Source organism: Synchiropus splendidus, chromosome 15 (assembly GCF_027744825.2).
Source record: "Synchiropus splendidus isolate RoL2022-P1 chromosome 15, RoL_Sspl_1.0, whole genome shotgun sequence".
Taxonomy (NCBI): domain Eukaryota; kingdom Metazoa; phylum Chordata; class Actinopteri; order Syngnathiformes; family Callionymidae; genus Synchiropus; species Synchiropus splendidus.
In genome coordinates, this window is record NC_071348.1 from 12,318,908 (window position 1) to 12,330,535 (window position 11,628).

Consider the following 11,628-nt stretch of genomic DNA (forward strand, 5'->3'; position numbering starts at 1 on the left):
GGTACCTGAACGCATCACGTCAATGGCGGCGAGACAGGTGAGGAGACGTTGTGAAACGGTGGGGGTGGCCCATCTTGCCATAACGCCATTTAAGGTATACTCTCGTTACGTAAATCCTAATTCACCATCATGATAATATAGTTTATAATCTTCCTGCAGGAATACCCACAACAGTTGCTTTAACCCCGATTGAAACAAAAGTGTATTCATTATTTTTCACAAAGCCACCTGCGCATGAGTTGGTACAGACCGAAACTGAACTCGGGTAATAACACTGTTAATATTTAACATTTGTGTTGGCGTTCTTACCTTATCACATTTATTTAAAACAAGTTTTTGCTTTTGTAACTACCTGTTGTCAGTGTGGACCTGGAATTAAATGTGTTCAAATGTCCCGCAGAGAAACGAAGTTACGTTGGTGAAATACTAGAATTATATACAATTCAATACTAGAATAGATGCTCTGGGTAACTGTATTACCATTCTCATAAATTTTAAAATTCTAAACATTGATAGCATTTTGAAGAAGAATATATAAGCAAGAACGTTTTTTTCAATCCTAAACAAGTGGCATGTTAGCTACATTTCATTAAAAAGGAGTTTGATTCCTTGTAAAATAAACTCTGGGTTGCTGGGCCCCCAAGAAATTCCATAAAATATGTTATTTAAACTTGTAAAATTTGTATTTGTTCATACTGTTTAATAATTACTAGACTATTTAAGACTATTATTAAGACTATTTAATCTTCTTCCTCGACTGCCATTTAGTCCTCTTTGCACCCGGCCCCTATGACCCCCTCTGCAGGTGGTGGGTCCGCAGGAGGGATGGCCCATGTCGTCCTTTCAGGCTAGGCCTGGCCGGGCCCCATAGGAAGAAGCCGACCACCAGGCGCTCGCATTCGAGCCCCAACCCCAGGCCTGGCTCCAGGGTGGGGCCCCGGCTGCGCCATGCCGGGCGACGTCACAGTCACAGTAGCTCCTAGGATCATTCAAGGTACACGAACTCCCCCACCACGATAAGGTTGCAGTTCCAGGGGGTCACCTGATCCGGATGCCCCCCGGACGCCTCCCTGGGGAGGTGTTCCGGGCATGTCCTACCGGGAGGAGACCCCGGGGAAGACCCAGGACTCGCTGGAGAGATGATGTCTCCGGTCTGGCCTGGGAACACCTCGGGATCCCCCGGGAAGAGCTGGAGGAGGTTTGTGCGGATCGGGAAGTTTGGGCTTCCTTGCTCCGAATGCTACCTCCGCGACCCAACCCCGGATAAGAGAAGAAGTCAAGTAATCTTTTTCCTCAGTCAAGTTTACTCTAGGAAAAGTGAAATATTTGGGGGTTTTCTGGTCTTGTCGAGTTAGACTATACAAAGCATGAAACAGGATTTGGTTTTAGCTGCGACCTTTGCCCTTCCATGCTGTCCTTCATTACTTCAGCACCAGCATCACTCTATACTGGGGTTGAGTTGGCTGAACTTGACAGGCGACTTGATTCTCAAATACTTCTCTTGTCTCTGGATGTTGACGGAACATAAGAAGGCGTGGTGTTAAGGTGTTAAGAGGAGAAGCTTCTCCAACTCTTGGTCAGACCAGGCACAACTGCCACCCTTCAGGTAAGAGCCTGCATTTAACACTATAGAGCACAAGATAGTTTCAGTTCATTTGTTTAAATGCTTACTTTAACTTTACAGTGGCAGTTTGTTGTTTGAGGATTTTGTTACTTTACCACTGACTTTTAAAAAAAATAATATTATTGTTTATTCAAGGATTGAAAGCTTTTCTTTCTTATATCAACCCGTAACTAAATGCTTTAAATTCCTCCAGCCATTGTTCTCGTTCCTATTTGTCAAACTTGACGTGCTCAAAAAGTCTCAGTTCATAAGCACAATATTTCACTTTTGGAAGACCACATATAATTTGTTTTTTTTTATTTTTTTATTTTTTTATTTTTTATTTTTATCAAAGTTATGTCTTTGGCAAAAAGGCTACCTGATATTCAAGTTTATGCAGTGGGAAGGAAGTGAAGAACAAGTGGGGCAAGGCACTTTAAATTGGCAATTAAACTGTGCATAAATAATGCTTCATTTAAGGCTCCTATCTAACAGGCCTTTTGAGCAACGTTGCATTAGCTCACATGTTGCATTCAGTCATTTCAGTGGATTAAGCAAAACAGGCAGAATAGAGAGACAACTTTTTTTTACTGAATTATTATTCATTTATTTCAGAACATAAAGGCAACAATGAATCTTCCAGATCGACTTTTGCCCCTTTGCCTACTTCCCATTCAGACTTCACCTTTTAAAACAGAGGAAAATACCTTCACCCGACAGCTTTCCCTCCATCTATGGTCAGAATTGTTGGGTATGATTCAGTATTCAGCTGGCTGTCAGGAAACACTCAGATATGTGTGGAGCACTGTCATTCGTCAGAGAGATGAGGTAGAAATGAGGTAGATGCCACATACAGTAGCTTTTATCCGCTGTGACTTACTGTGGCCCTCGCCACTGGTTTCCTCACTGGAATTCAAACCTGCAACTCCCTTTGATGACTTGAAACTCACCCCAACATAGTGAAGCTCCTGGGTAACATCAACCTGGTCGATGGAAAATGGATCATTCCTCTGGAGGTCGTGTTTGGAGAAGACCTGGAGACGACCATTTTTAATTCAACAAAGTGAAAAATAACAGTATATGAACCATAAGAATGGTAATATGAATTAAGGATCAGGGAGTATTAAGGAAATGGTTGCACAAGTGAGATGACAGGTTATAGCATGTCGTACTAGCAGCAGTTACATGAGATTTCTATTTCATGAAATTGCATGCTTAGAAAACATCTCACCTAAACTCTGCCTTCATTTTCTAATATGTCAACGCTGAATTGAAGTCTTCTGGTGTGTTCAGGTGACTAAATGTTTAATGAGTGGAAGGAAGTGAAGAGGTCAAAGGTGCGTCGCTGAACATTGTCTGTGTGTCTCCAGCTGAGCCCAGCTACGAGAGGGATCATCATCCGTGGCATGTGTGGGGGACTTCTTCAGAGATATTGTCCACCAGGATCTCAAGCCTGACAACATCATGGTGAGAAATGACATCCCCTTGGTGGAAGGAAAAAGAACAGTTCTATGTGTCTATTAGCCCCTGAGGAATACAGTCTACTTACAGTCCAGCAGGGGGCAACATAGCCTCCTCTGGCCATTGTTACTGTTATTTTTAATAGAGCTCTAGTGTGCATGAACTCATAGAGTAGCATCAGAATAAATAATAAAATGCATGCTTCTCTCATAGCTCCTCCTTACCGTCTGAGTCTTATTTCACTGACAAAGAACATCATATTGCAAAAACAGACCCAGATCCCAATGTGATGCATTTACATCCAGATCTGCTCTGCAAACTGGAAGGAAATCTTACAGACAGTACTGGCTTATTTGTCCTGCTGCTATGTTTCTGTGTGGTAAGGAAGTGCCCATGGATGTGAAGATCTAACGTATGACTGGACAGCCGTAGGGTCAGGGGAGGGATCACGCTCTTATATACTTATCATAGTACATAATGATTTCTAAACACATGTGCAATAAAGACGATTTTCTTTTTAATTCCAATGTAATATAAATGACATATTTGTCATTTATATAATGTATTACTTTATTGTAATAATATTATATCAATTTCTTCCAGCATATTTGATAGTATTATCCAGAACTTATACTATACTATTATATTTGAAAAGCAGGAGATTTTCTCTCTGCCTCCGTTCATCCCTGCCTTCTTTTTCATATTAGACTGACCTAACCGACAGACCACTTTTATCAACGTACAGTATATACACACAACGGTGGTCAAAAGTTTACATGCACTTGTAAAGAACATAAAGTCATGGCTGTCTTGAGTTTCCAGTTATTTCTACAACTCTGATTTTTCTCTGATAGAATGGTTGGAACAGATACTTCTTTGTCATAAAAAACAATCATGAAGTTTGATTCTTTTATGACTTTATTATGGGTAAACTGAAAATGTCCCTTGGCCATTTTTACTTCAGTTAGGTGCTTTTGGTAGCCGTCCACAAGCTTCTGGCAAGTTTCTGGTTGAATCTTTGACCGCTCCTCTTGGCAGAATTGGTGCACTTCAGCTACATTTGTTGGCTTTCTGACATGGACTTGTTTCTTCAGCATTGTCCACATGTTCTCAATGGGGTTTAAGTCAGGACTTTGGGAAGAATTTGAAGGTAATGCTCCTTCTTCATTGTCCCATAGACTCTCTGTAAAGCACCAGTTCCATTGGCAGCAAAACAGGCCCACAGCATAATACTACCACCACCGTGCTTGACGGTAGGCATGGTGTTCTTGGGGGTTGGGTTGACTCTTCTCCCTCCTGACCAGTTTTCTCTCAGCAGCAGGGTTCCTGATCGTGGCAGTGACAAAACTGTGCCATGCACTTTATACTCACAAACAATTGTTTGCACTGTTGCTGTTGGAACCTGCAGCTGCTTTGAAATGGCTCCAAGTGACTTTCCTGACTTGTTCAAGTCAATGATTCTCTTTTTCAGATCTGTGCTGAGCTCCTTTGACTTTCCCAAGAAGTTACGAGGCCATGCTATGAAGCTCATGTCATTGACACAACTTTCTAAGTCTCCAAAATTGCTCATTCATGTTGCTGTATGTATATTTTTGACCCGCAGATTTGGTCACACTTTCAGTTTACCCATAATAAAATCATAAAAGAACCAAACTTCATGAATGTTTTTTGTGACAAAGAAGGATCTGTTCCAATCACTATTGTGATTCCAGTTGTAGAAATAACTGGAAACTCAAGACAGCCATAACCTTATGTTCTTTACAAGTGTATGTAAACTTTTGACCACCGCTGTATATATATCCACAAAGGATTTCTGCTCAAACATTTCCTTCAGCCGTTAAACTAAACTGACACTTCTTTACTGTAACCTACCTTTATGTTTAATGTCTTAAAAGTTCGATCTCAACACAACATACTGCGGATATATCAAAACGTTATTTAACACAGAGCTGATATTTGGAGCATGGCAGTTCAAGTCTAGTATATTTTTGAGATTGAGATCTGACCTATATATTCAGACATCCAGACTTGATCTGGTCAATTGAGTGGTCAGTCATCCACATACAATAGAAGTGTGTGTGTACATATTAGGTTGTGTTCTTCAAGAAGAGGCGTGTGGAGATAAGACATCCAGCTTTTCTGGTTTACTTCCCGGTAAGTGGGTGCTCAACAATTTCCCACGAAGACGGTAACACGGATGGAATGTGTTGCCGTAGTTAGTTGGAAAATGTCATTGGTTTCATTTAGTAAAATACTGTTTCGCAGCGACATTTCTAATTAAAGTTATTTCCTGGTTGAAGTGACCTTCAGTATTAGTCACAGGGCTAAATTTAAATAAACGTATATGTGACTCAAGTTGAAGTCACATCCAGCAAGCAACAATACCAGCGTCACAACTTACTGCTGTGTCACAGGTCTCATACCTGACCTGTGCTACACCAGAACACCAGCGTTCATGAGTCAACATGAGGAAACGGATTACTTTCCTTAGACACTAACTTGCTGATAAGTCTCAAACCAAAACTAGCACCATTACAAGAGGGTCTAATCCAGCCTGAATGAACCAGGGGTTCACCACTGTCAGAGATACTTGATGATCGACTGTGTACATGCTAAGTCTCGAACACATCACCACTGCTTGAGTAAACTCAACTTGACTTGTGGATCCCTCATCTTATCACCCATGTTTCTTCACCTACTCAGTCACATGACAGTCTGTTTTGCAAACAGCATTTCCTGCTGTTGTCACTCTTCGAGTCCTGACCTGCAGCTCTCACCTCTGCAGCGCCTCCTGGCTGCGGTCCAAGAAGAAGGCGTGGCGCTGAGGTGTTAAGAGGAGACTCGTACCTGACGCTTGCTCAGACCTGACGCAGCTGCCAAGCAGGTAAGGATCTGCTCTTCACGACCTAGAACTCTAGTTTGTGTTGCTTTGTTTCAAGGGTTTGTTTCATTTGAGATTGACATTTATTGTGAGCGCAGGCGCCAAACAAACCACAAGGTCACCTGTAAAGATAGATGGTCACCTGCTCATGTGTGTTTATTTTGACTACGACATCATCACACCAATAATGATAAGAAGTGGCTTTTGTTTGTTCTATTGCCAACGCCTCAGCTTTGCACACCGCAGCGAGTCGGAGCTTTATTTCAAGGCGCAGCTGTGAGATCCAGCGAGTATGGCCGCGTCGCACGTCACACTCCACTCACTGGAATTTATATTTCTGCTCTTAAAGACATTTGTAAAATCCCTGTTATCCGGTCCCTCATGTTTCTAACCCTCTCGGACACGTCATCACGTCATGTATTTCAGCATGACGGCATGAAAAAAAAAAATTTTTTTTTTAACTAAATATATATATTTAAACCAAGCAGCTCATAGAAAATATCTTTGTCAAGCTGGATCAAATACCTATCATGGCCCAGCAATTATAAGGATGTTATTATACACGTTACCTTTTACCCTGTCATGCCTTTGTAATAACCTGCTAATATCATATCATTGATTTATGTGATCATTGAAGTGCACCATTAAATATCTGTTAATTAATACATGGATTATTAGTCTGATATTAAAAATCACTGCCATTTCTTTTGTCTTTTCTCCGGGTGGAAGAAACATGTTTTTTCTTTGTGGATTTTTTTATTTAATTTGTTAGTTTTTTTGTTAATGTTAAATTTTCCACTGCTGTGTTTTTTATCATTTGTTTTTTACATTACAATCTGGGTGAGTCATTGTCTTATTAAATCATCAAAAATCATTGAACTGAAAGCACAGCGGGGAAAATCCATGACTCAGGCTTGACTCTGCTTGGCTGTCAGGTCACCGGCGCCACAAACGCCGACGGTGCTACTGGATTTTCTTCTTTTTTTTTTTGCTAGCCATGAGTGTTTTATGACCGACACTGAATATAAGGACCTATAGCCCACCCATCCTCGAGGGAAAAAAATCTTATCTTTTAGTCTTCACCTACCTGATACTCAAGCTTATGGTGGGGAGGGGACAGAAAGACCGAAAGCTCTGAATATTCATGGATATTTATACTGTCAAGGCACACGCGTCTGTTAGCACGGATGTCACTCACGACAGACACTTGTCTTTGTTATGACTCCCTGGCCATGAACACCTGGGAAAGGTGTGAGGGCAACTTCATCTCCACAAACTCAAATCAAATGTGTGGATCAGTTGAGTTACTGTTTGACATTTCACTTCATGCTTTCCTTCAGCGATGGCCTACTCCACTGCAACCATTGCTCAGGGGTGTTTTGGGAAGATCTACAAAGAGAAGTACGGCGACACCTGGGCTGCCATCAAGAGGGTGCCGCAGCACATGATCAGCAGAAAAGATCTGGAGCGGGAATGTAACGTGTACAAGTAAGAGCCATTCTTTGATCTGGATTTTGTTAGTTATTCAAATGAAACGTGATGGAATCAGGTCACCTGCGAGGAGGCCCTGGGTCACATTGCCTAAAAGGGATGGAGATGTTGTGTGCAATATATATATATATATATATATATATATATATATATAGAGAGAGAGAGAGAGAGAGAGAGAGAGAGAGAGAGGGAGATATTGTAATATGCTTTTCTGTTAAGTTTGTTTAATGCCAAACTTTGAAATAATTGTAGTTTCTATAGTTTTTGAAAACAGACAATTATGAATTATGATTTTTTTTCCTGCCAAATCACCCAGCCCTAGGTTAGGGTTGTTTATCCTTAGCACATAGTTCTCCTCCAGCATCTTAGCAGCCTATAGGCTTCGCCTACGTTGGGATTTTGAGCTGTTTCTATCAAGCTATAGTGAAGTGTGACTCGCAAACCCTCAGAGTCGGACGAGGAGGTCAAAGAGTTACGCCCCGCCCTATCGTCAAACTCAGACACATCCAGAGGAGCAGACTAGGGAGGGGAAAAAACAAGTTGAGTAAAGTTAAGCAAATGTCAGGTGCAGGTCAAAGCATAAAGGGTGGTATGAGGCAAAACAAGCGCAAAGTGTTCGTGAGATTATATTCAGACTTCATGCAAAATTTACCAACATGTCCACAACCTCTTCTTTATTGACTCAGCACGCTTCGATATTTGACTGTACAAATATAAACCCGATGAACGATGAAGCTACATTAGCAAAGCCACTTTCTGTGTTGTGTTTTTACAGAAAGTCAGCTCACCCCAACATAGTGAAGCTGCTGGGCAACGTCAACCTGGTCGACGGAAAATGGGTCATTCCTCTGGAGTTTGTGTTTGGAGAAGACCTGGAGACGACCATTTTTAAAGCATCAAATTCTAAGATTACGGTAATGCCGATCAGTTTTTAAGAAACTACAGCTCACATTTTTATAAAAATAACTAAAGAATAACATTAGTTTGGCTGCCATACTCCATGAGTTTGACCTATATATGTGAGTGTTTGGGAAAGGTCATGTTTGCTGAGACTGGATGCTTAGTCACGTTAGCCATCCAAGACTTTTCACCACTGTTATGTCAAGTTTCTATTTCAATCTTTACTACGTCATCAATGAATTTGAGTCAGCGACTCTTTTTTGGCATGTTCTTGTTTGATGAGTGGAAGGAAGCGAAGAGGTCAAAGGTGCGTCGCTGAACATTGTCTGTGTGTCTCCAGCTGAGCCCAGCTACGAGAGGGATCATCATCCGTGGCATGTGTGAGGGACTTCTTCACCTCCACTCCAGAGATATTGTCCACCAGGACCTCAAGCCTGACAACATCATGGTGAGAACATGCTTTACAAAATACAAACCCTTGCGTCATGGAAGGAAAGCTGAGGGGTCGAACACGAAGAACATTATTCACATTCCACGATCGTGATTCCGCAGATATCAGTCGGGACACGCTTCTTTGCCGTGTAAAGAGCAGTCGCTCACTCAGTGAAAACCATGTGCGCTTGCTTGAGAAACACCCGATCAAGTGGGCAAAGCTGTTTTCTGTAAACGTGGTCTAACCCTGCATTTTCTTCAGTCCATGTGGCCACTTTTAAATGTCGGGCCAAAGGTTCTGGAGTATGGTTAGCTGCACTCCCTTCACTCGGTGAAACCAGGAAAATCAATATGAAAACAACAAATATCCACCAAAATCGCAGAATTCCAGAATTTGTTTTAAAATAAATCCTTAAATAAATTTAATAAATGACTAACAGCTTTCAACAAATATGAAGGTGGATTTAAAAACAAAATATATGTGTATTGTGGTGAATTATGTGCCAAATTCAGGACCTATTTCTTTGTTTTTAGTTCGAATTTCATTTTAAATTAGTCATTACTACTGATTTTTAAGTTTATTGACATTTAGGTGTTTTGTTGCTGCTTAAAAACAAGAAATGAATCATTTATTGGTAAAATAGAAGTGTTATTTATGGGATAAAGCAAAACAAAATGTATTTTTATTTTTTTAAATGTATTTTTATTACAAATATGATTTTATTTTTTGGGAAGTGGATGTTGTTTCTTCGTTAAACAGGGCTAAAATGCAGAGGTGAAATGTGAAAAAAATAAAATAAAAATGAAACTGAAATCCAGCCCGTGTCCCCTGTTCACCCTGGAGTGTGTTTGTCTTTCAGGTGGAGCACAACACACACAGAGCCGTCATCATTGACCTGGGCTTGGCCAAGTTCTACAAATACGGCCTCAGCTCTGCAGTGGACATGGGGAACGAAGCCTACTCTGCTCCGGAGGTCTTGCAGAGACGGAGCCAGCGGGACCAGCGGTCGGACGTGTGGGCCATGGGCAAGATCATTGCTGAGCTCTGCGTCAGGATGCGACTCTTCACCCCGAGCGTCAACCCCAGCAAAATCCAGCAGATCATGGGCAATCAGCCGTACTGCCACAGTGTCTGCAGAATGGTGGATCCCAATCCTTCTCTGAGGGCCTCCATAGGAGGGGTTATCAGTGAAATCAGAGCCGCTGCAACTCCTCAACCAGACCAACTCAAGCCACCACTAGAGAATGCTAGAAACCGCTCTCCATCTCCAGGAGAAGCTGCAAGGAATAGAGATCCATCACCTCACAGAAGAGCACACGTAGACCGTTCTCCTTCTCCTTTTAACAGAGAACCCATCCACCGTTCTCCTTCTCCATCTCCATTCAACAGAGAACAGTTCCACCCTTCTCCATCTCCATTCCACAAAGAACCCATCCATCCTTCTCCATCTCCATTCCATAAAGATCCCATCCACCGTCGTTCTCCATCTCCATTCCATAAAGATCCCATCCACCGTCGTTCTCCATCTCCATTCCACAAAGAGCCCATCCATCCTTCCCCGTCTCCCTTCCATAAAGATCCCATCCACCGTTCTCCATCTCCATTCAACAAAGATCCAAAAGATCCGTCTTTGAGGCAGACACAGTCCGACAAACAAGTTCCTGCAGGAAACAAAATTCAGGATCTGGTGCATGTCGCCCAAAAAGACATGACTTCCGACATGCTGAAGATGCAGTTGTACCAAGCGGCTGCCAAGGATCTGCCGTGCAAACTTCCCCCCACTGGAAGGGTCATGGTGCAGCGCTTTGAGGAAATAAACGGAGAATTTGAGACGTGGCAGCAGAAGGAGGTGGTGACACGCGATGGGAAAATAGTAAAGTACGATGACATCAAGTTTAACAGTAAATAGCGTTTCAACCTTGATGACCACTGGTCGAACTCTGTTGGTTTCACTGCAATGCGTAATGAAGATAGCTCTTTAACCTGCGCTCTTTTTTTTAACCCTCTTTGATGAACTCAACTGTGAAGGTGACACTGTAAGTAAACTCTGAAGCCTGCTTGGACCTGGTGGATGTGTCACTTTATTGCCTTATCACACACTCTCAGAAAAATCATTTCAGCTATTGGTGGTTTTGGGGCTGTGGGAGGAAACAAGAGCACAGAGGAAACTGCCTTGTGGTTGCTCCAAACCAAGATCAAAAGTCGTGGTGCCAAGCAACACTTTCTGTTCTGTATTTAATATGATCCGAAACAGAATATAGTGTCAGTCAACATATGAATTATTGCAGAATAATATTGCATTTGACCCACCGACTCTGCCTCATAACACAATAAAACTTTTTTTGTTTTGAAACCACAGTTCCAGACCAGTCTCAACACTATACTGTGAACTTTGTATCAGTGATGTGAAAAATCATTAAATCTGAAGTTGACGTTCTGTCCTTCCTTACAACATTCCTTCAGAGGGCTGTCCTTTGATATCGACACTCAATATTAACAGACAAAATAAAATAAACAGAAACGGTAACAATAAAAAATAGAATGACCAGACTTCTAAATAAAGAAATCAACCTGCATTGAACTGATTCAACAAGCCAAAATATAAATGGATTACTACAATATCTCACAATGTAGTCCGTCATGCTCGCTTCACTGCTCTAATGCTGTTTTCCAGTTGTCCTTTGAACTGGGAAATTCCAAGCTATGCCCCAGTGGCGAGGTGGGAGAATTGTCCCTCCCCATCCAACATGGCTGCCCGGTGTAAACAATGAGTAAAGCTCTAGTAATACTGAGTATGTTAGACCTCTAGCCATTTTACTTTCTCTGAATTGGTTGAATACATCGTACTGTTTGACACAA

General features: G+C 41.7%; 1 protein-coding gene across 1 annotated transcript; it reads left to right on the forward strand.

Moving 5' to 3' along the window:
* The first annotated feature begins 5,941 nt into the window (after nt 1–5,941).
* zmp:0000000881 (uncharacterized) lies at nt 5,942–11,428 on the forward strand. Its single transcript, XM_053843590.1, has 5 exons — nt 5,942–5,948; nt 7,286–7,433; nt 8,212–8,350; nt 8,677–8,784; nt 9,629–11,428. Exons 2-5 carry the CDS (start codon nt 7,288–7,290, stop codon nt 10,676–10,678), a joined length of 1,443 nt encoding a protein of 480 aa, XP_053699565.1. The 5' UTR covers nt 5,942–5,948; nt 7,286–7,287; the 3' UTR covers nt 10,679–11,428.
* The last annotated feature ends 200 nt before the right edge of the window (nt 11,429–11,628 follow it).

Coding starts and splice junctions, on each gene's coding strand:
- zmp:0000000881 (XM_053843590.1), top strand. CDS start 7,288: ATGGCCTACTCCACTGCAACCATTGCTCAGGGGTGTTTTGGGAAGATC. Junction 7,434..8,211: donor CGGGAATGTAACGTGTACAA/GTAAGAGCCATT, acceptor GTGTTTTTACAG/AAAGTCAGCTCACCCCAACA. Junction 8,785..9,628: donor TCAAGCCTGACAACATCATG/GTGAGAACATGC, acceptor TTTGTCTTTCAG/GTGGAGCACAACACACACAG.